The 25711-nt window shown below is 37.8% G+C and overlaps 1 protein-coding gene across 1 annotated transcript; it reads right to left on the bottom strand.

Annotated features, from left to right (window-relative positions):
* Nucleotides 1-971: 971 nt before the first annotated feature.
* LOC146467234 (uncharacterized) lies at nucleotides 972-25711 on the bottom strand. Its single transcript, XM_085126330.1, has 3 exons — nucleotides 25635-25711; nucleotides 17991-19030; nucleotides 972-3092 (listed from the first exon to the last, which is right to left on the bottom strand). The coding sequence occupies exons 2-3, from the start codon at nucleotides 19020-19022 to the stop codon at nucleotides 2196-2198; spliced, it is 1929 nt and encodes a 642-aa protein (XP_084982456.1). The 5' UTR covers nucleotides 19023-19030; nucleotides 25635-25711; the 3' UTR covers nucleotides 972-2195.

Below are 25711 nucleotides of genomic sequence, written 5' to 3'. Positions count from 1 at the left end.
AGTACAGTGCGGTGTTTTTATTAGCTGATTAAACACTCCTCATTAGTATGCGGTGTTTTTCTCGTATGCTAATTTCCAACGTTCACAAAAGCATAGATTGTTATGAACTCTATTGACACACGCTTTTCCAGGAATGTTTTTAAAGCCGTTCAAAAAACTCGCAGCACGTGTTTTATCGGGTCTAAAACCACTCGTCGTTTTTTTAACATTACTTAATTTCAACAGGGGTTAGTGCACTAATGTTACTGATGACTTTATGGTCCTCAACTTACCTTACTAATTGTCATGTGAAGAGGTTTGCACTTATCTTCGCTTTCACAATGAGGTTCAAAGAAACTCGGAAATGGCCTGTTGTCTTGGGTTTTACGCATGAGGTTTTCGCCAATTTCTCAGAAATAAAATGAACTTATTGGGACTTGCTCTCTACTAGTTTGATATGTCGGAAGGCTTACGCGTCAAGACCACGAGATGATATAAGTAATTTACTTATACATTTGTCAGACTCAGCTATGGCTTTCCCTCAGATTACATGGTAAATGTTTGTGGTATTTTTTCCCCGATTTATTGTAGTGACAACCCTTAAAATAAAGCTGAACTTACAAAATGATCGTACAACTACAGCTGCTTGCTGCCTTTCGATCTTGTGGCATAAGCTCGATGTTTGAAAAATCCGACGTTATCAGGCCATTTTCACGATGGCGTTTTTTTACTGCAACTACCAGAAGCCTGTAGTTTGATGTTTTGTCTTGCAAATTAGGGATATTGTCATCAAACCTCACTGGAGTTACCAAATTTAAATAACACAGGACAAACGAAAAGGGTTCTGGTAGTTGTGGTAAACTAACGTCACATTGAAAATCGCCTATTGAAATACTCATTTTTTTTTAATAAGAACCTTTTTTAGATAACAACGTTAAGGCTGAGATAAACTAAAATTTAAGAACATAATAAGAACATTACCCAGACTGAGAGTCAGTTAAGAACATTTTTATTACGATCAAATGTTTTTAAAAAGAACAGTATAAATACGGATAAAATAATACAGGTAAAAAGTCTATATTGTACAATTAACCCAAATAATAGGTGTCTTGGTCACGTCCGCATATAGTTTTATTGAAATACTATAACAGATAACTAAGAACATCTTAAGAACTTTTCAGTCTCAAATTTCCAAAAATAATAAGAACGTTCAGCCTCACCCCGAAAATAAGAAGTTAGAATATAAGTAAAAGAGTGTATCGCTAGAAACTAAAGTAATTATTTACCTCATAGTCGGTAGTCTCCTTCGCAGCCGTTCTGTGTCTCGTCACACAACTCTCCTCCCTACGAGAAAGAACGGCTGCGAGGGAGACTATAAAGTCAGTGAAATAGTGGTAAATATTTACCCCGTGTATCTCCACTAATCTCACGTAGTTACTTGTAAGGGCCTTTTTGATGTGCCGACGTTGAAGACGCTTTACTGCTTTACTGTTAGATCCCAGCCGGAGTACAGCTCAATAGTTTGGTCACCACATACTAAGAGGAACATCCATTTGATTAAGTGCATACAGAGGAGGGCCACAAGGCTCATCTACTAAAATATACATATATAATATTAATATCATGTTTAAGGAAATGTGAAGTAAAGTATTGTTGTTGTTGTTGTTGTTGAAATGTGCAGTGACTGAAACTCGTCTAATGGAATTGAACTCTTAGCTCCCACGAGTCTCCGGTAGCTCAGTGGCAGAGCATCCGAACTAATAATCGCAAGGTCTTAGGTTGGACTCCTGATAGGAGCACTCGGATTTTTTTCCGAGTATGCCTGTGTCATTTACTGATTAATACATCATTCTCATTTATTCACCAGGCTTAACATATTCCATCACATTATTTCCAAGGTTTTATTAATAATTAATTATCTAAATTTGGATTGTAGTAGTTATTGAAATGTTCATTCTCTGGTTCATTCTTAGGACCTCTAATTTTAAATTTTCATTTTTTTAAAATGTTATTGGTAATCACTGTAATAAAAAAGTTGATGCCTGTACAACTGGATTCAACTGTATGTCTGCAGCTAGAAGTTGAATACTGAATACTTTTCCTTGACTTACCGAACAGGGTTAACATCTCACCAACCATTGTTCTGTTTCTGCCAAATGTTTTAACTTATGGTCAGATAAACATGTAAATATGTATCATAACAAATTGAAATGTATTCACCCGTTCATATGATTCTCATAATGTTCAACAAGTAGAGCCTCAGTACTAAGCTCCTCTTGACAAATCCAGCAGATGTGTTTTTCAACGTGTTCTGACTGAGTGTATCGCAAAGAGGAAGTTTGTACTGACTGGGCATCCTTAACACAATTTTTTCTTTCATGTTTCCTTAGCGTTCCTGCTACCCTAAAACACTTGCCACACTGTTTGCATTGGTAAGGCTTCTCTCCAGTATGGACTCTTTCGTGTTTCCTTAGCATTCCTGCTACCCTAAAACACTTGCCACACTGTTTGCATTCGTAAGGCTTCTTTCCAGTATGGACTCTTTCATGTTTCCTTAGCGTTCTTGCTACCCTAAAACACTTGCCACACTGTTTGCATTCGTAAGGCTTCTCTCCAGTATGGACTCTTTCATGTTTCCTTAGCATTCCTGCTACCCTAAAACACTTGCCACACTGTTTGCATTCGTAAGGCTTCTCTCCAGTATGGACTCTTTTATGTTTCCTTAGCGTTCCTGCTACCCTAAAACACTTGCCACACTGTTTACATTCGTAAGGCTTCTCTCCAGTATGGACTCTTTCATGTTTCCTTAGCTTTCCTGCTACCCTAAAACATTTGCCACACTGTTTGCATTCATAAGGCTCCCCTCCAGTATGGACTCTTTCATGATTCCTTAGATCCGTTGGTTGACTAAAACACTTGGCACATTGTTTGCATTCATAAGGCTTCTCTCCAGTATGGACTCTTTCATGATTCCTTAGATCCGTTGGTTGACTAAAACACTTGGCACATTGTTTGCATTCATAAGGTTTCTCTCCAGTATGGAGTTTTTCATGATTTTTTAGATCCCTTGGATGACTAAAACACTTGGCACATTGTTTGCATTCGTATCTCTTCTTTACTCTGCGAGTTCTCAAAGAACGTGTGCCACAGGTTCTCTTCAAGTGCCCTGTTTTGTGCTGTAATGATTTTGACATCGTCTTTCCTGTTTAATTCACATTAATATAATAAAATTAAGTTTCAGAATATTACTAACAACTAATTTTCAAAGACTGAAGTATTTTAACTTCGTATCAGAATGTTTGCTAAAAAAAATAAAATAAAATTTTGCCTTCAGGCTTTAGAGCAGCAAAAAATGCAATCAATTAGGTTATTGTCAGATGCTTTATATTAATTTTGATAGACCCCATCATACACATTTCAATATGAAGTATAAGGAATACTTAGGTAACACATGGGAAACTACATGTATTATTGGGAGTTATCACTTAAACTTGGGATTAACACTTAGAAAACAGGAAGAACGTGGAAATGGCTCAATGTTCAGGTACAGGTATAGAATGCTTTGTAAACTAATATTACAAACTATCTAGTCACATCAAAGTGTTCACAGTTCACATTTTTTCACTTTTGCATTTGAAATTTCCACAAATCCTTCAAATTTGGATGTTAACAGCTGATAACTGGGTGCAAGATTAAGGGTCAGTCCACTAGAAATTCAAGAAATTTTGGGGCAATTGGCCAGAAACAACTCTATTTCAAACATTGCCCAGTAAAAGGTACTCATAAGAAATCAATGAAAATGACATTAACATGACTTCTCTAACCAAATTCCACCCTCCCCTCTCCCCCAGAGAGCTATTTGTGGTCACAAATTAAGAAATTTCAATTTCTCCCATCACAGCATGAGAAACTAGTCATTGTTGTCATTAACAAGGACAACAACAACAAAAAATTAAAATCGCATTTTTACTTAATTTCACTGAAGGGAATGTTAGCCATGAAGGATTCAAAATGTACCATCGATCTATAACCTCAAAAGCAGTTGAAGTGTTGTATTTCAATGGTATACATGTAGCAAAACTTCAAATATTGCATGAACATGATAACAAACACAACATTCAAGAGAGGCTGTTAGTGTACATACTATCATGAACTGAGACAACCCCAGGTAAACCTAGCTAAAATGTCTCAACCAGCATAAGATTTATAGCTGCTAAAACTAATCAATAAGACGTAAATAAACAGGCGAAAGCCAAAGAACTCATGACAGAGAAACGACTTATGAGATCAAATCATCAAAATGTAACACACAAGTCCTCCAAATCATCATATTAACCTGTCACAATGTTCAAAATAATGTACCAGAAGCCTTGAAATTATTGGTAAAAAGACTGAGATGAGAAGTGGCAAAAATGTTGGTAAGAGTTGCGTAGGCCTAAAACTGCCAATTAAATCATTTTACATGAGTCCTAGCTTCCTTCTTTGGGAAGGATATGATCCTTGGTTCCTGGGTTGATGTACCCATTCTCCTCTTGTATTTTCGAAACTTCCCCCAAGGCCCACAGAAAATGGTAGATTCAAGCAAATCCCCCTTTTTTTTGTTTGCAAAAGTGCTTGTAATTTTAAGTAAAATAAGTTAATTATCAAAAAATTGGTATCACTTATGATTGTATGTCCACTTTAAACAATTTTGGCCACTGTCTGTACCTTGTTAGTGCATACTGTTAGATTCTAATACTATCCTTCACAGTTCTTGAGCAAACAATAAGGAAACTAACCGCAGAGAACAGCTCCCCCCCCCCCCCAAAAAAAAAAAATCTATATATACATTCATTCTTAATTCAGACAAAGTTGCTTGTACCAAAGTTATGATCATGGATGAAATCACCTTTCAACTGTGCATGAGTTATACACAGTCAGGTAGTAATGTAGTTTAAAGGCAGTGACAAACCACACCTCCAACTTAATCTCTATGAAGGTAACAGACCTACATGCAAAATAAATTTTCCTCCCTAATAAATAACATGAGCTTATAAGTGCAACAAAACAAATATTTCCTGGGAATATTATCAGAAAATCTGGAGTGTGCGCTGACTGAAGGTCTTATTTCCTTGGCTTTGATAATAATAAATAAGGAATTTATTGGTACAAGATTGGAGATTTTTTACTCTTTTCAAGACAGCTTCTGTACTCCCACAGCAGAAACAATACCACCAGTGCATAGATCATCCAAGAATACTCCGAAATGCATATTTGCAATTGAATCTCATTTGCAATTTTTACAACTACAGTCAAACCACCCCTTATGACCATCTCTCATAAGCGACCATCTCTCTTGAGCGGCAACTTCCAGTCAAATCACAATAGTTGGAAAGTGATGACAGTTTGCAATTTTCTATTGTTTTTAATCTCCTGTAAGCAACCACTTGTCACATTTGGTCATACCTCCTCATATCTATCCCCTGTCAGGAGTTGGACAATTTGCCTTTGTAACATTATCACATGAATATTCTTGGGTAGTTTAGGGGACATAAATGTCACAATATTATTGGAGACACTGGGTGTCCCGAAATAGACTTGTCCCATTAGTGGCATTAGGTAATTTATCACAGGCAAACCATCAACTCGAATACTGAAATTCTTTGACAATATAATTTTGGAAAGTTGAAGAACATTTTTGGGCTACAAAACCTCTGGAGTTACCTTATGCTAATTAATGAATTTAAAATTTAGACCTCTCATGGTCTGACCTCTTGTAAGCAACCACCTCCGGTAAGCGACCACCTAGGCTTGACATTTTGGGTGGTCGCTTATGGGAAGTTTGACTGTATGTTGATGTCTTGACTAATTCTAGACTGTCTTACATGTAGCTCTGCTGAACAATTAAGGAAGCATCTGAAAACGTGAGCTGAATTTCTGTTTTCAAGATGGGTAACCATGTTGTAAAATTTAAGCCAGGGACATTGCATTCTACATGTATTAATTTTGTTACAAATAACTTGGGATTCTCACATGCAATTTTCTTCATGAAATATGATCATAATAATTATTTGATTCAGTATTTGTGATTTTCGAGTCTGCAATCAGTCAACATCGTGGAATTTTCAGGTAAAAACTGATTTCAGCCAATCAGAAGACCCAATTTTGATCAGTCAAACCAATTATCTGTGGTTAAAAAAGACACCATTCCATACATTTTTTCCTGTTCAAGCTTATACCAGGCTGCATTTTATGTAGGTTACATCAAAGATCTTTGACGTGGGTTTCCAAATCACTCAAGTGGCATATTGGGGTATGATCATGATATTTGGTGTAAGATTACCTAGGATTTTGTAAACTTCCACCGTTCAAATTAACTGTTGTTATTCAAAAATATCTAGGAGCCGTCTCCCAGGGTAGGATTTAGAGTTTACCAGGCAGTTGGCAGCCACTTGGCATAAAACTTTGAAACTCGTGGCGTATCTTTGGCCTGGGATGTACACAGAATGCACCCTGGTCATGCTATATCGCTCTCAAATGTCTATTCGGAGCTCTTTTGTCAGCAGTTACAAGTGGCCCTGTATTCTGCAGTAACTTAGCCCTTAGTTATTTAAGACTTGAGGATACAGTAGTATACCTGCCAACTCTCATGCATTATGCGTGAGTCTCACGCCTGCTGACTAAATACATCAATCTCATGCATCAAGGCCAATTTCTCACGCCTGACGCACAAATCCGGACGAGTTGTTCGAAAAAAACTTCATTTCATTTCAGATTTGTTATGTATTTCTTTGCTCTTTATAACAATCGCAAAAGCAAGTTCAAATGTCTACAAATTATCCGTTAGAATCTGAAGTGTTCAAAGGTCGTCGGAATATCTTCGGACGTTTTTGGCAATGTTCGGAAGTCTTCGGGAATCTTAGGAAGTGGCTCGGACGTTTTCAGAAATACCAATCATGACGAGACAAATCTCACGCGTTTCACTCGGAAAAAGTTGGCAGGTATACAGTAGAGTCCCGTTAATTCAAACTCCCAAAGGAAACCAAATATTTTACAAAGGCCAAGATCGCCGTTTCCAGGAATTACACACGTCATCAATAAGGCAGAATAAAGATTTCTCGTGTTTTAAGAACATAGAGTTCGAGTTATCGGTGCAAATTTAAACTAAGGGAAAGTAAAACTACTTCGAGTTAGCGGGGAGTTCGATGCCACTATCCCACACAGCCAAACACTGTTCAGAAGGATAAGCTTTATATTATAGATGCCTTAAAAAAGGTGCCTTAAAAAATTAACATGGCGGTCAGGTCATAACCTCGAAACCTTCATTTGTATCCGAAAATCACTCTTTGCTCGTCTCTGTCGACTAATGGTATCACCCAAAGACGTCTAAAGTGGCCGAAAGGCGAAAATACACTGAAAGGTTTGTCTTACCTTCAATAAAAGAAATCTTAATGCTCACGCCGCGATCATGCACAAACGACAAACAATTCGACGCATGTACTGTGAGCTATTACCGTAAAACGGCTTACTCATCTTCGGACTGGACTGGACTTGAGGGAGACGGATTTTATGGATGCAACCTGCAAATTGAGCAAATTTTAATAGTTCGATATTCTAAATTCAGATTATGAAGGTACGAAGGTTCCTCGTGAGCAAATTTTACTGTTTACTTTGGAATTACCAGGGTCTTTTTCTTGTGTGCAAAGAGGACTAGTCTAGTACTCAAAAGGCCAAGGGTCATATTAAACCACAGGCAGGCCAAGTTCGCACATTAGAGAGCGTGTAATAATAATTAATTACTGGTGGGATGATGACTTTTGAGTGCAAGCGGTATTAGGTTACAAGCAGCTGCTGAGAATTTAAACATGTTTTAAGACTTGTATGGGGAATAAAATATTGTTGGTGTATGTATTCTTAGGCATGTGGGGGGTTATTTCACCGTTTCGGGCATTTTTGAAATAACTGTTATTCCTTTCATCAGTCAGACTCTGTCTTATGAATGAAATAACAGGACTTCCAACTGCATGATATTGGTCCATGTCAATCCAACAGTATTGAAGAATTGGCTGAAGGTGAAGATAACTGCCCTCACCCGCCCTTGTGTACACACACGCCAAGAGTTGACTGGTGAAATTGCTACAGCTAAATTTATTAACTATTAAGTTAACACAGAAATTCTTACAACCAAGTTAATTAACAAATTTGTTCCATGGCGGCGGAACACGCAGTGACTAGCTAGCAAGTTACTGATGTCATCATTTCATACACCCATCACTGCTCAAGACTACTTAATATGCTTTGTATTTGTCTAAATTAGTAATTGACTTCACATATCATTAATTTTATTGTTGTTATCTTTGTACCCTGTATTGATCATCTATTTCTTATCAAACACGCAGGTCATGATTCTCATAATAAAAGATATATTTGTGAGTGACCAAACGCAAATTGCCTTGATGTTTACATAACGTCTCACAACTACTAACATACATGTAAGAGCTTAAATTATGGGGACAACTTCAAAGAATTATTTGTATCTTGATACTGTATTGACACAATCTGGGAGCATCTAGTTATAAGTTTGCTCAGCTGTCATCGATTACATAAAACTTTTACACTTGTACTAGCTTACAATCTGCAGTGGTTGGTTTTACATGTGCACAAAGAAAGATGACGAAGAGTTTAAAAATGGGTCCAATAATCCTTCGTTGAAAGGACTACATGCATGTCATCCCAGGTGCATGTGCGTGCTGATGAGAAGCACTTTGAAATCATTGGCCCAACTTTTTCAAATACCATCGCAGAGTTCAGGAAGCTGTTTTCATCTGTTGGAATCGCATTGATCTTCAGAAAGTTAGCTGATTTTTTTTATTTACAAAAGTTCTTAGTACCTGTAATTACAGAAGCTTTTTGTTGCAATATTTTTGAAAGCTTTTGCAAAGGTGGAAAACCGAAAATCCTGCAACAAGTTGTATGCAAATTAGTCTCAATCGGACTCTACTGAGCATGTGCAGCAGTGGACATAGTCCCTTAAAAGACTTCTAACCAGGTTTGTTAAACTCATTGTCTGCATGCGCATGTAATAACTAAGGGCCAACATTATTAGCTGCAAGTATAGACGTTTTAATATATTGCCCCCTGGTTGGAAGTTCAAACGCAAAAACACTTGGAAAGCTTTTGAAAACTAAAGGGTACTTTTTAATTAGATTTTACGGACAGATCAGTAACATATTGTTAATGGAACGTGACTCGCGTGCGTTACTCGTTCTCAGTGAGCCATTCATGGCGGGTTGTTTTCAATGGAGCTACTGTGTAGTCATCTGAGTCATGCTTCCAAGGTCAGCAAATTTTTTTTTTTCGTTTTTGTTGTAATTTTGGAGATAATTTTGCCTATTCAAAATCGCCCAAGATGCGCAAAAAACTAAAAACAATACGCAAAAATTTATTAAGGTTCAAGACTTCAGAAAAAAAAACCGAGAAAAACATACGGCTGCACCGCTACTCGAATAGGTATCTATAGCCTGCGTGGCAGGCGCTAGAAAGGGGAAGGGAGAGGGGAAAATTTGGCGCGCGAGAAAAGGCTAAGGTATCTATTGACACACGTCATTCATTGATATCCACGTGGAACTTCATTCAAGAAAAAAAAATGAAAAGAACAGCACTTCGATCTCCGTGTGTTGGCGTCAAGAATGGTGAGTAAATCGCGCCATTTTAACAGGTTTGGTCTTAAGTCGAGAATCAGATTTATCAGAACTCTGTCGGTTGGCTGACTGCTGCGTGTGGTTGTCCTTTCCCTTAGACAAGTCTTTCTTCAAAACTCGCCACTATAGAGTGGCAGAGGCCGGTTTCGAGATAGCATTCGACCCACCAGCTGACGGCAAATGCTTCTGTTACGCTGCTTCTTTTCAAATTTAGTGCGACAATATTGACTCGCAGTCGCTCATCTTTGAGTACTCATTTATCATACCTTACAAGACTGGAATGACACTGACAATCAGTCGTGACGTGTCAATTATAAACAAAAAACTGAAATATGATGGTTTGCGTTGTCCCACTGTAAGAATTAAATATTGCGATGTTATTCATCTTGTTGCGATGCTCTTGTCCTTGTTCTTTTGTGAATGTAAATACAACAAATAAAAATTCTTAACATTTATACTGTGGTTCGCATGACTCGCATGGCTCGCACGGCTCGCATGGCTCACACCTTGGCTCGCATGGCTCGCATGGCTCGCTGACTCGCAGATTTTTATCACTCGCCTTCCACTCAATAACGCCATCTTGAGTCGTTATCCGTTGTTTAGTATTTTGCAATACCTTTAGTGCATATCGCTGTTGCGCTACGTTCCTCGGGAACAGTGACATTAAGTGTTTTTTTTAAGGACATAACTGTGTGCAATTTTAAATGAAGTGCAGATATTTAAAACTTCTTAGCTACGTTAGGTTACATCTTACAATCTGTCTCTTTAAATTATGTTTGGGTCCAATATAATCATTTGATATGCTTGATATTGCAGATTAATAATTAAAATAATTTATTGATCTAGCCAATTGAGTGCCAACAGTGACCAATCTTTAATTTCCCATTACAAAATCACTACCTGATTAACTGAACCCTTATATCAAATTAAAGCTTATAGAGCTGGCTATCCAACTAAACCAAGAATTTTGAAATAAAATGAATTGCCGAATTTTTAGCGCTGTTTTCTCGAATAAATTTTTTTCACTTGGAGGAGCCACTTCAAAAAGCTAAAACTCAAAACGAATTTGTTCGTTTGCCTTCAAATTTGGACAGCAGCTAGTTTAACAAATAAACAACAAAAACGTGTCTCGAATTTTTTCTTTCGAAATATTTTTTCTCCGAGAGCGATTTTTGTACGATTACTCGACATTTTTGTCATCCTATTTCGAAAATGCTCTATAACTTTTCACTGCGATTGAATATGGCAAAATGCAGACACGGTTTTTTAGCGCTTTGGGTCCGGAAACTGAGGAGCAAATTAAATTAGCAAAAAACAAAATTCACTTTGACTTGTAGCTTTAAAAAGGTGATTCGGACGCTCGCAATTAGAGGTCGTGAAAAATTCGACAATTTATTTTATTTCAAAATTTTTGGTATGGTTTGATAGTCAGCTCTATAAGCTTTAATTTGATATAGGGGTTTAGGTCTCTACAGTTTAAACTGGACGCGCTACATCGCTTAAACGCGAGACACCTCTGAAGGTCTCGGGTAACCTCAGAGGTGTCTCGCGTTTCGGACCCAAAGCGCTAAAAAAACGTGTTTGCGTTTTGCCATATTCAATCGCAGTGAAAAGTTATAGAGCATTTTCGAAATAGGATGAAAAAAATGTTGAGTAATCGCACAAAAATCGCTCTCGGAGAAAAAATATGTCGAAAGAAAAACTTCGCAGACACGTTTTCGTTGTTTATATGTTAAACTAGCTACTGTCCAAATTTGAAGGCAAACGAACAAATTCCTTTTGAGTTTTAGCTCTTTGAAGTGGCTCCTCCCAAGTGAAAAAAATTTATTCGAGAAAACAGCGCTAAAAATTCGGCAATTCATTTTATTTCAAAATTCTTGGTTTAGTTGGATAGCCAGCTCTATAAGCTTTAATTTGATATAAGGGTTCAGGTATCTACAGTTTAAACCGGACGCGCTACATCGCTTGGACGCGAGACACCTCTGAAGACACCTCTGAAGGTACCGGGTAACCTTAAACATTGAGATGTAGCAGGATAAAGGAAATGATCATGACAGAAGTTTAACACTTCAGATATTTTAACACATTCTCCCAACTAGTAGCATAGGAAATATGTTAAGAACAGTAAGGAGAACTTTTTATGTTGATTCTGGGGCTTAAAAATTAGACTTGTACCAACATTCTCTGTTCCTTCTTCTTCAGGAGAAGGAAGGACAGAGAACTGGGAAAAAAGCAGTATTTAAAAATAGTTTTTAAATTAGATACCTAATATCACACTTTGCACTCTCACTAAATCATTTTTTTTTTTCAAAAAAAAAAAAAATATATATATTAAACTCAACCCTCTTGGGTGATCAGTGATCAACATCCAATTTTTCATCAGAAACTTGTGACAAAAGTTCAGTTTTGCAGGTTATGACAATTGAAATTATTATAATAGCTGATCATCAGGGGCAAGTTGTCTTAACACGAAACTTCACTTTCTTTAAAGTGTTCCAGTGACAGCAGTTTGTTGCTTGACATAACATGTCACTGAGACTTGAATGTCGCACCAATCAAGGTAAGAAAATACTAATCAAAAAGATCTGACAGTGTGTTGGTTCTTATCACAGAATTATTCTGGATTTGTGAGGCATTCAATCGAAAAAAATGTTATGGTTATTTTACGTACATGTATGCAATTGTCATAGGTGATCACGATGCTATGCAGAGATTTATTACTGATACACAGGCTTATACTGCAACTTAATCACAAGGGGTCAGATTCAGTTGTGTGAAATCCCCAACTATGTACTTGCGGACTATGATTATTTTAGTATCAATACTATCTGCGCTTATGTGCAGTTTGAGGATACTCCTTAACTATGGCGTGATTCTTGTAAAGAAGTACACTTTCCCTGACTTTAGCAGACGCTTGGTTCTCTTGAGGCTGGAGGAGGGACCTTTGGTGGTTGAGTGTGGAGACGAGTCACTAGAAAGGACAAAAGAATTACTCCTGATTAGGAATTCTTACAGAGTACACTGACTCCAGTGCCGGCCAAAACTGGCCGCGATTTTCTGCATGATCGCATTCGGTTTCTGTCTCCCCTAGAAGGGATTTTTTGCCCCCTATTGTTCTCATTTTCTTCAGAAAGGACTGACTAATCAGAATACACTTTCTGCGCATATATTTATAGTTCGTAGGTGGACTTAGACAAAAGAGTTTTTTGTCTACACAGGGCGATCTCAAATTTCAGTTTTTGTTCACACGTGGGGTGGATGGCTTGTAACATAAAAGTGATTGTCGATATGCTCAAGAACAAAAACACCTGTAGTCTGTTTTAACTCTTTTAATGATCATTTAATAAATGACACTGATTAGCAAGGGTTTTTTAAAAAGAGGAACATTTAAGCTACAGTGTAAACAGTCTTCAACATTATTTGTTTACTTCACCGTGCCATCCTGTAGAATTCTTTCCTAAGCCATTCCCGGCCTACTATCCCCGCCAGTTAGCAGCCTACCACAACCATAGGCCATCCTTTCCATCTGAGAAAATTTAATACTCTTTCACCCAATAATAACAATATAAGTTTTCTAGGGGATAATCTGGAACAGAATTACCTTTCTGACAAGGCTCATTCCCCCCCCCCCCCCCCCTTCCTCCCCCTTTTATTGGGTGTGGTCTTTTCCTGTGGAGGTTTGACCATGAGCTACTTTCCCCAGGCTGGAAATCAAATCTATGCATAGAAGTAAACTGGAAAAACTCAAAGAACTACAATTTTCAGCTCTTCTTTCAGCTCAGAAGTCTTGCTGATGTGCCAATGAATACTAGAATTTCGTTTTGTTATTATCAAGGACCGCAGGACGGGACACGTCTATGCACTGGAACTTGGCAATGCCTATAATTTTAGCGACTTAGGCCCAGTTGAGACGCCGAAGTTTTCATGAGCCGAACTTAATTCAAATTAAGGTCGGCCAAAATCACGAAAATCTCGCCTTTTGATTCAGAGGCCGAACTTAATTAGCAGAACTTAATTTACTTGAAGCAAAACCAATCGAAATGTTAGCGTTTTCTTTTTCTTTTTAATTGTTTTATTTGAAATACGTTATAATAATTTATGCATTAGGTTCGGCTCATGAAAAGTTTGACGTCTGAATCAAAGCCGCTCCAAAGCCAAAATTCCCGGCTGAGCCAGACGGGAGCAACGGCTGAGCCGTTCCGAATTGAAACAGCCGTTCTCAACTGATTCAGACGCCGGACTTTTCATGTACTTAATTCGAGGTATTAGGTTCGGCTCATGAAAAGTTCGGCGTCTGAACCGGGCCTTAGCGACTTTTCAACCATTTGGAAAAAAAAAAAAAAAAAAACAACAACAACAACAACAACAACTAAAAAACAAGAAAAAATGCAAAGAATTGCCTGTGAAACTCATGCAAACCTTATCGTGCTTTAGTTATAAATTACCACGAGCTTCGCCTTTAATAATATTTGATCGCCAACGAAGTGAGTGATAAGAGTGGATAAAACACAGGTTATATAAATCATAGTTTTCAAACAGCAAGGTGTCAGCATTGTCAAAGAATTGGACAGCCAAGTTGCAAGAGGGTAACCGCGGTGATTTTAGAAAAAAAACTATAGCGTACAAACAAACAGATACAAATCAAATTTCAGCGCAATCGTTCAAGTTCGTTTTTTGGCTTAATTCGAAACTAGTGTATTTTATTCGATAATTAGAAACACTAACTATTCAAGACTGACCCAGGGAGTGCAGTTTTTTGGTCCTGTAAGTTGTGTCAGTCAGTATTCTTATATCTTCTAGAAGCGATTTTCTGCAACAATCGCTCGAATTCCGCTCAACGTCCATCACATAACCTGAGATCATACCTCCCTCCCTACATCTCTATAAAAGAAAAACTGATCGTGGGTTATCCGTCACAAGCAATTGCATATTCTTAAGCTCCCAAATGATTGTATGACCAAGTTACGTTTGTAAGGCGTACTAAAGCCCACTACGTACCTATAGAACTTCTAAGGGACTATCTCTCCCCATGATCAAAATTAACGATTTTAAAAACGCCAAAAACGCCACTGTGAGCCTTTAGTCAACCACTATCTGTACCGAATTTCTATTATGCAGGTCTCATAAAATAAATAATTAAGTAATTAACAGAGGTTTAACTTAAAGAATATTTGATAAAAATATTGCCTCGTTAAACAGCCCTTGTACACTCAACTGTCAAGTTATCTAGCTACCTCACCTAGTAATTTAATTTGTCTTCTTCTCCGCCCCAACAGGGACTTGAACTCGTGACCACAGGATCGCCATTTTTTGACCGAGGGACGTCTGGAGGTCTAGGGTGGGTGGCCGACACGAAAAGGCATCAGAAACGGCCATTCCTTGAAAAGATAACATCGGCTAAGGGAGGTGTGAATCGGCGGACACGCCTCCACGTGACGGCCGCTTAAAAAAACGGGCATTTTATTGAATCGGCGGTCACGCTAATGCGTTCCCTTGGGCTCACTTCTGGAACAGCGGCTGGTAAGGGAAGGTACGTTACTTCTTTTATTGGAGGGGTCTGGGTGTGCTGGGGCTTCGGAGGAGAGGGTCACTAGTAAAATTTTTAGAAATTGGGAAGTCTTACCTGTTTTGTTCGCAACTGGAGGAGGGTCACACTTTTTTTGGCAAGGAAAAAATTACTCTGTGTCCAAGATGTCGCTTCTATTCTCTTACTAACTAAACAATCTACAAAAAAATTCGGTCACTTCAAATCACATTTATAGGTTGCCTTAGGAAAGTGTTTCTTGCTTGGCACCCTAGTAAATACCAGCTTCAAATCATTTGCTGTGAACAAAAAACCTCAATAATAATTCATCAGCCCATTGACCTATCAAATGGTCGATAATACATCACGTCCAGTGATATCGATATATATCGATAAACCTCCTCCTCATTAGTACAGTGCGGTGTTTTTATTAGCTGATTAAACACTCCTCATTAGTATGCGGTGTTTTTCTCGTATGCTAATTTCCAACGTTCACAAAAGCATAGATTGTTATGAACTCTATTGACACACGCTTTTCCAGGAATGTTTTTAAAGCCGTTCAAAAAACTCGCAGCACGTGTTTTATCGGGTCTAAAACCACTCGTCGTTTTTTAAACATTACTTAATTTCAACAGGGGTTAGTGCACTAATGTTACTGATGACTTTATGGTCCTCAACTTACCTTACTAATTGTCATGTGAAGAGGTTTGCACTTATCTTCGCTTTCACAATGAGGTTCAAAGAAACTCGGAAATGGCCTGTTGTCTTGGGTTTTACGCATGAGATTTTCGCCAATTTCTCAGAAATAAAATGAACTTACTGGGACTTGCTCTCTACTAGTTTGATATGTCGGAAGGCTTACGCGTCAAGACCACGAGATGATATAAGTAATTTACTTATACATTTGTCAGACTCAGCTATGGCTTTCCCTCAGATTACATGGTAAATGTTTGTGGTATTTTTTCCCCGATTTATTGTAGTGACAACCCTTAAAATAAAGCTGAACTTACAAAATGATCGTACAACTACAGCTGCTTGCTGCCTTTCGATCTTGTGGCATAAGCTCGATGTTTGAAAAATCCGACGTTATCAGGCCATTTTCACGATGGCGTTTTTTTACTGCAACTACCAGAAGCCTGTAGTTTGATGTTTTGTCTTGCAAATTAGGGATGTTGTCATCAAAACCTCACTGGAGTTACCAAATTTAAATAACACAGGACAAACGAAAAGGGTTCTGGTAGTTGTGGTAAACTAACGTCACATTGAAAATCGCCTATTGAAATACTATTTTTTTTTTTTTAATAAGAACCTTTTTTAGATAACAACGTTAAGGCTGAGATAAACTAAAATTTAAGAACATACTAAGAACATTACCCAGACTGAGAGTCAGTTAAGAACATTTTTATTACGATCATATGTTTTTAAAAAGAACAGTATAAATACGGATAAAATAATATAGGTAAAAAGTGTATATTGTACAATAAACCCAAATAATAGGTGTCTTGGTCACGTCCGCATATAGTTTTATTGAAATACTATAACAGATAACTAAGAACATCTTAAGAACTTTTCAGGCTCAAATTTCCAAAAATAATAAGAACGTTCAGCCTCACCCCGAAAATTAGAAGTTCGAATATAACTAAAAGAGTGTATCGCTAGAAACTAAAGTAATTATTTACCTCATAGTCGGTAGTCTCCCTCGCAGCCGTTCTGTGTCTCGTCACACAACTCTCCTCCCTACGAGAAAGAACGGCTGCGAGGGAGACTATAAAGTCGGTGAAATAGTGGTAAATATTTACCCCGTGTATCTCCACTAATCTCACGTAGTTACTTGTAAGGGCATTTTTGATGTGCCGACGTTGAAGACGCTTTACTGCTTTACTGTTAGATCCCAGCCGGAGTATAGCTCAATAGTTTGGTCACCACATACTAAGAGGAACATCCATTTGATTAAGTGCATACAGAGGAAGGCCACAAGGCTCATCTACTAACATATACATATATAATATAAATATCATGTTTAAGGGAATGTGAGGTAAAGTATTGTTGTTGTTGTTGTTGTTGAAATGTGACAGGGACTCAAACTCGCCTAATGGAATTGAACTCTTAGCTCCCACGAGTCTCCGGTAGCTCAGTGACAGAGCATCCGAACTAATAATCGCAAGGTCTTAGGTCGGACTCCTGATAGGAGCACTCAGATTTTTTTCCGAGTATGCCTGTGTTATTTACTGATTAATACATCATTCTCATTTATTCACCAGGCTTAACATATTCCATCACATTATTTCCAAGGTTTTACTAATAATTATCTAAATTTGGATTTTAGTAGTTATTTAAATGTTCATTCTCTGGATGATCAGCACACTCTCAGAGATTATGACTGCCTGAAGCTGAGGAAAAACTATGTTAGGACCTCTCATTTTAAATTTTCATTTTTTTAATGTTATTGGTAATCACTGCAATAAAAAAGTGGATGCCTGTACAACTGGATTCAATTGTATGTCTGCAGCTAGAAATGGAATACTGAATACTTTTTCTTGACTTACCGAACATGGTAAACATCTCACCAACCATTGTTCTGTTTCTGCCAAATGTTTTAACTTACGGTCAGATAAACATGTAAATATGTATCATAACAAATTGAAATGTATTCACCCGTTCATATGATTCTCATAATGTTCAACAAGTAGGGCCTCAGTACTAAGCTCCTCTTGACAAAGCCAGCAGATGTGTTTTTCAACGTATTCTGACTGAGTGTATCGCAAAGAGGAAGTTTCTGTTAACTGCGCATCCTCAACACAATTTGCAGTACCTTTGTGGGATCTGTTATGTTTTCTTAAACTTCCTGCAAGTTTGAAACACTTGCCGCACTGCTTACATTCATAACGCTTCCCTCCAGTATGGACTCTTTCATGTCTCCTTAGCGTTCCTGCTATCCTAAAACACTTGCCACACTGTTTGCATTCATAAGGTTTCTCTCCAGTATGGACTCTTTCATGATTCCTTAGACTTCCTCGTTGACTAAAACACTTGCCACACTGTTTGCATTCATAGGGCTTCTCTCCAGTATGGACTCTTTCATGTTTCCTTAGCATTCCTGCTACCCTAAAACACTTGCCACACTGTTTGCATTCATAAGGTTTCTCTCCAGTATGGACTCTTTCATGATTCCTTAGACTTTCTAGTCGACTAAAACACTTGCCACACTGTTTGCATTCATAAGGCTTCTCTCCAGTATGGACTCTTTCATGTCTCCTTAGCGATCTTGCTTCCATAAAACACTTGCCACATTGTTTGCATTCATAAGGCTTCTCTCCAGTATGGACTCTTTCATGTCTCCTTAGATTCTTTAGTTGACTAAAATACTTGCCACACTTTTTGCATTCATAAGGCTTCTCTCCAGTATGAACTCTTTCATGTCTCCCTAGATTCCCTGGCATACTAAAACACTTGCCACACTGTTTGCATTCATAAGGCTTCTCTCCAGTATGGACTCTTTCATGTTGCCTTAGCGTTCCTGCTTGCATAAAACACTTGCCACACTGTTTGCATTTATAAGGCTTCTCTCCAGTATGGACTCTTTCATGATTCCTTAGACTCCCTAGTTGACTAAAACACTTGGCACATTGTTTGCATTCATAACGCTTCTCTCCAGTATGGACTCTTTCATGATTCCTTAGATCCCCTGGTTGACTAAAACACTTGGCACATTGTTTGCATTCATATCCCTTCTTTCCTCTGTGAGTTCTCACATGATTGCTTAAATCTCCAGAGCAGTCAGAACATTTGCCACAGGATCTCTTCAAGTGCCCTGTTCTGTGCTGTAATGATCTTGACATCCTCTTTCCTGTTTAATTCACATTAATATAATAAAATTAAGTTTCAGAAATTACTGACAACTAATTTTTAAAGACTGAAGTATTTTGACTTCTTATCAGAATGTTTGCTAAAAAAAATAAAATAAAATTTTGCCTTCAGGCTTTAGAGCAGTGAAATATGCAATCAATAAGGTTATTGTCAGATGCTTTGTAGATCCCATCATACACATTTCAATATGAAGTATAAGGAAGGAGGAGGATGTAGGTAACAAAATTAATGGGAAACTACAATAATTATTGAGATCTTAAAATATAAAAATTCTGTACTCAGAGCACAATTGACAAAGAACTTTGTCAGCTACAAGTTCGGTGGATCCAAACGAAACGTCCCACTTTTAAGTTTTAATTGCGCTCTAATTACAGAATTTTTATATTTTAAAATCATGATTCCAGAGCAGGAAAACACTATTTTTGATTCTACAATAATTGGGAAGGGAAGGAAGAATGTGGAAATTGCTCAATGTTCAGGTACAGGTATAGAATGCTTTGTAAACTACTATTACAAACTATCTAGTCACATCAAAGTGTTTACAGTTCACATGTTTTCACTTTTGCATTTGAAATTTCCACAAATCCTTCAAATTTGGATGTTAACAGCTGATAACTGGGTACAAGATTAAGGGTCAGTCCACTAGAAATTCAAGAAATTTTGGGGCATGGCCAGTAAAAGGTACTCATAAGAAATCAATGAAAATGACATTACCATGACTTCTCAAACCAAATTTCACCCTTCCCACTCCCCTCTCTCTCTCTTAAGCTTGTGTGGTCACAAATTAAGAACTTCCAATTTTCCCCCGTCACAGCATGAGAAACTAGTCGTTATTCTCATTAACAACAACAACAACAAATAAAATTGCATTTTTTTTTAATTTCACTGAAGGGAATGTTGGCCATGAAGGATTCAAAATGTACCATCGATCTATAGCCTCAAAAGCAGTTGAAGTGTTGTACTTCAATGGTATACATGTAGCAAAACTTCAAATATTGCATCAACATGATAACAAACACGACATTCAAGAGAGGCTGTTAGTGTACATACTATCATGACCTGAGACAACCCCAGGTAAACCTAGCTAAAATGTCTCAACCAGCATAAGATTTACAGCTGCTAAAACTAATCAACAGGACGTAAATAAACAGGCATAAGCCAAAGAACTCATAACAGAGAAATGACCTATGAGATCAAAATGTACCACACAAGTCCTCCAAATCATCACATTAACCTGTTACAATGTTCAAAATAATGTACCAGAAGCCTTTAATTGGTTTAAAGACTGAGATGAGAAGTGGCAAAAATGTTGGTAAGAGTTGCATAGGCTTAAAACTGCCAATTAAATCGTTTTACACGTGTCCTTCCTTCTTTGGAAAGGATATGATCCTTGGTTCCTGGGTTGATGTGAGACCCATTCTCCTCTTGTATTTTCGAAATTTCACCCGAGGCCCACAGAAAATGGTAGATTCAAGCAAATCCCTTTTATTTTTTTTTGCAAAAGTGCTTGTAATTTTAGGTAAAATAAGTTAATAATTTATCCAAAAAATTGGTACAACTTATTGATTGTACGTGCACTTAAAACAATTTTGGCCACTGTCTGTACCTTGTTAGTGTATACTGTAAGATTCTAATACTATCCTTCACGGTTCTTGAGCAAACAATAAGGAAACTAACTGCAATGATCAGCTCATCCCTCTCCCCCCCCACCCCCTGAAAATTTTTTTTTCTTAATTCAGGCAAAGCTGCTTGTAACAAAGTTGTGGTCATGGATGAAATCACCTTTCAACTGCGCATGAGTTATACACAGTCAGGTAGTAATGTAGTTTAAAGGCAGTGACAAACCACACATCCAACTTAGTCTCTATGAAGGTAACAGACCTACATGCAAAATATATTTTGCTAATAAATATGGCGCTTATAAGTGCAACAAAACAAATATTTCCTGGTAATATTATCAGAACATCTGGAGTGTGTGCTGACTGAAGGTCTTATTTCCTTGGCTTTGATAATAATAAATTATAAAAAGTCAAAGGAATTTATTGGTACAAGATTGGAGATTTCTTACTCTTTTCAAGACACATTCTGTACTCCCCACAGCAGAAACAATACCAGCAGTGCATAGATCATCCAAGAATACTCCGAAATGCATATTTGCAATTGAATCTCATTTGCAATTTTTACAACTATAGTCAAACCACCCCTTATGACCATCTCTCATAAGCAACCACCTCTCTTGAGCGACCACTTTCAGTCAAATCACTATAGTTGGAACCTCTCGTAGCCGACTGCAAGCACTTTAACTGATGACAGTTTGCAATTTTCTATTGTTTTTAATCTCCTGTAAGCGACCACTTGTCATATTTGGTCATACCTCCTCATATCTATCCCCTATCAGGAGTTGGACAATTTGCCTTTGTAACATTATCACATGTATATTCTTGGGTAGTTCATGGGACATGAATGTCACAATATTATTGGAGACACTGGGTGTCCTGAAATAGACTTGTCCCATTAGCGGCATTACTTAATTTATCACAGGCAAACCATCAACTTGGATACTGAAATTCTTTGACAATATAATTTTGGAAAGTTGAAGAACATTTTTGGGCTACAAAACCTCTGGAGTCGCCTTATGCTAATGAGTTCAAAATTTAGACCTCTGATGATCTGACATCTCATAAGCAACCACCTCCAGTAAGCGACCACCTAGGCTTGACATTTTGGGTGGTCGCTTATGGGAAGTTTGACTGTATGTTGATGTCTTGACTAATTCTAGACCGTCTTACATGTTGCTCTGCTGAACAATTAAGGAAGCATCTGAAAACGTGAGCTGAATTTCTGTTTTCAAAATGGGTTACCATGTTGTGAAATTTGAGCCAGGGACATTCCATTCTACATGTAAATTTCGTTACAAATAACTGGGGATTCTCACATGCAATTTTCTTCATGAATGATCATAATAATTTGATACAGTATTTGTGATTTTCGAGTCTGCAACCAGCCAACATCGTGGAAGTTTCAGGTAAAAACTGATTTCAGCCAATCAGAATACCCAATTTTGATCAGTCAAACCAATTATCTGTGGTTAAAAAAGACATCATTCCATACATTTTTTCCTGTTCAAGCTTATACCAGGTTGCATTTTATGTAGGTTACACCGAAGATCTTTGACTTGGGTTTCCAAATCACTCAAGTGGCGTACTGGGGTACGATTGTGATCTTTGGTGTAAGATTACCTAGGATTTTGTAAACTTCCAACATTCAAATTGACTGTTGTTATTCAAAAATATCCAGGAGCTGTCTCCCAGGGTAGGATTTAGAGTTTACTAGGCGGTTGGCAGCCACTTGGCATAGAACTTCGAAACTCGTGGCGTATCTTTGGCCTGGGATGTACACAGAATGCACCCTGGTCGTGCTATATTGCTCTCAAATGTCTATTCGGAGCTCTTTTGTCAGCAGTTACAAGTGGCCCTGTATTCCGCAGTAACTTGGCCCTTAGTTATTTAAGACTTGAGGATACTGTAGTACACCTGCCAACTCTCATGCATTATGCGTGAGTCTCACGCCTGCTGACTAACTACATTGATCTCACGCATCAAGGCCAATTTCTCAAGCCTGACGCACAAATCCGGACGAGTTGTTCTAAAAAAACTTCATTTCATTTCAGATTTGTTATGTATTTCTTTGCTCTTTATAACAATCGCAAAAGCAAGTTCAAATGTCTACAAATTATCCGTTTGAATCTGAAGTGTTCAAAGGTCGTCGGAATATCTTCGGACATTTTCGGCAATGTTCGGAAGTCTTCGGGAATCTTAGGAAGTGGCTCGGAGGTTTTCGGAAATACCGATCATGACGAGACAAATCTCACGCGTTTGGCTCGGAAAAAGTTGGCAGGTATACAGTAGAGTCCCGTTAATTCAAACTCCCAAAGAAAACCAAAAATGTGTGGTTCCAGAAAATATCCATACCCCCACCACGGAGGGAATTGGAAATTCCAGAGGGGTGGGGGGGGTCAATGGCCCAGGAAATTCCAGAGGGGAGGAGGGGTGAATGGTTGGATAAGTTTCCAGAGGGTCAACTTCACGTTCATGTCAGACGTAAATGTTCAAAATTGTAACTTACCAACTTTGAAACTTTGTAGATCTTTCTTGAAGACATAACTTTGTTTAACTGTTTTAAAGAAACCCTTGCTACATTAAAAACATGTTCCCCTTCTCCGAAAAGCCTTTGTAAGCGAAGTACTCCAACTAAAACAAGAAGTCTATGTCTGCGTTGTGTGACTCAGTTATCATAAAACTGTCGTTTGTGAAACTTTCTTGCGTAGAAAATATTGTTTACAATACTGGCAACAATTGAATTTGTATCAATGTTAAAAAGGGAAAATTTTGTATGGCTATAAAGTGAAAGCCCCAATTTTACATAAAACATTGAAATATTTGTTTGTTGTTTTTGTATGCTGTGTAGAGTTACGGGCAAAGGTCAATTCCCGGGGTCAATTATAACTGGTTTGTCAAAACTGACCCGTGTTAAAACTTATTTTGTCCAAAGTATTTCAACTTAAAGTCCAAAACTATTAACTTAATTTCTATGCCAAAATTCAACAAAATAGAGCCAATTCAACATTCTTTTAATGCGTTATTGGTCTCATACAAAATTTGCATAAGAACGTGAACATGCTAATTTCATTTTGCGGCTCCATTTCGTCTGCGGTTTCAAGTTACGATCTGAAAGCTCTATTTGTCTCCCTGGCCTGCTAATGCTTATTTTTTCCATGCTATTCCGATTCAATAGGAAAACTATTGACTAAAATAACTAGACTGAATGATTACCAGGAGAAAAATCATCAACTGAGTAGAACTAAAGCGATAATCTTTTTGATCTCCTAAAATTTGCATAGGAACGTAAACATGACATATGCAAATTATATGAAAACACATTTTTGCATTGCCTGACTTATTCCAACAATTTAGATTTAAAATCTTCAGTGAAGCTAATGGTAAAGTTTGATGTCAATGACCACAGGTAAATATAAAACACAACAATTATTTCAGTATCAAGAGCTTTTTGGCAAACTCTACTGGTGAAATTGAACGGCGCGCGTGCTCTTCGATAACGCATATTTTCTCCTCGTGTAGGCAGTTCTTGATATTTCTGAAATGTTCACATCAAACTGATTTTTGAGGCATTCTTTTGAAACAAAACTTTTCCAGAGGGGGGTGGGGGTGTATTCTCTATTAAAGGAATTTCCGAAGGGGTGGGGAGGTTAAAAAAATACCTCAAAAATGGAAAATCCTGCATGGGGGGTGGGGGGGTCCTATGTGAAATTCCCTCCATGGTGGGGGTATGGATATTTTCTGGAACCACACAATTATACAAAGGCCAAGATCGCCGTTTCCAGGAAAAGGCCTTATCACGGTTTTCGACGCCATTTTGACGAGTAGGCAAACACGTCTGAAATAACAGTGTTTGTATGGAAATCCGATGTCAAACTACTTTCATAAAACATTGCTTCTGAAAAATTCATGAATTAGGAACTTTTAGCACTAGTGAAAGGATTTTAAGAAAAAAATTGGAGGGATGTAGCTGTGCTAGAAAGCGTCCAGTTATGTTTTGAATTTTCCATACATTTGTCTGTATAGCGAACCAGCCGTGAACTGCTACTAAAAATAGTTCGCAGGAAAAAAATACAGACAAATGTATGGAAAGTTCAAAACAGGACTGGACGCTTTCTGGCACAGCTACATCCCTCCAAATTTTTTTCTTAAAATCCTTTTACTAGTGCTAAAAGTTTCCAATTCATGAGTTTTTCAGAAGCGATGTTTTATGAAAATTATTTGACATCAGATTTCCATACAAACACTGTTATTTCAGACGTGTTTGCATACTCGTCAAAATGGCGTTGAAAACCATGATAAGGCCTATTACACACGTCATCAATAAGGCAGCATAAACATTAAAAAGACTTCGACAAGTCAGTCAGCTATGTTCTGACATTTTGACGTTTACTGACCGACGCTTTCTCGTGTTTTAAGACTTTTAACATAGAGTTCGAGTTATCGGTGCAAATTTAAACTAAGGGAAAGTAAAATTATTTCGAGTTAGCGGGGAATTCGATGCCACTATCCCACACAGCCAAACACTGTTCAGGCCCTAGTTGTTCAAAGGCCGGATAACTTTATCCTCTGGATAAGGCACTATTCAGGGTTTAAAATATACTTCACGTTAAACGTTGTCCAAGGTTTTCTTACACCCCCACACTTAACTGTGGTTGGAGTGTGCATATTCGCTTGTGCAAGGGGAAATACTGAAATATTTGCACAGATTGAAACTGTCGGATAGTGACTTATCCACAGGATAAAGTTATCCGGCCTTTGAACAACTGGAGCCAGAAGGATAAGCTTTTCAATGTAGGTGCCGGCCGACAGGTGCCTTAAAAAATCAACATGGCGGTCAGGTCACAACCTCAAAACCTTCATTTGTACCCGAAAATCACTCTTTGCTCGTCTCTGTCGACTAATGGTATCACCCAAAGACGTCTAAAGTGGCCGAAAGGCGAAAATACACTGAAAGGTTTGTCTTACCTTCAATAAAAGAAATCTCAATGCTCACGCCGCGATCAAAAACGACAAACAATTCGACGCATGTACTGTGAGCTATT

The sequence above is a fragment of the Pavona decussata genome, unplaced genomic scaffold, assembly GCF_977016875.1.
Source record: "Pavona decussata unplaced genomic scaffold, jaPavDecu1.1 SCAFFOLD_137, whole genome shotgun sequence".
In the NCBI taxonomy this organism is placed as follows: domain Eukaryota; kingdom Metazoa; phylum Cnidaria; class Anthozoa; order Scleractinia; family Agariciidae; genus Pavona; species Pavona decussata.
Note: the sequence above shows the minus strand (reverse complement) of the source record. Positions and strands in the feature narration are given on the sequence as shown.

Coding starts and splice junctions, on each gene's coding strand:
- LOC146467234 (XM_085126330.1), bottom strand. CDS start 19,022: ATGTCAAGATCATTACAGCACAGAACAGGGCACTTGAAGAGATCCTGT. Junction 3,093..17,990: donor ACAGATCCCACAAAGGTACT/GCAAATTGTGTT, acceptor CGCAGAGTAAAG/AAGAGATACGAATGCAAACA.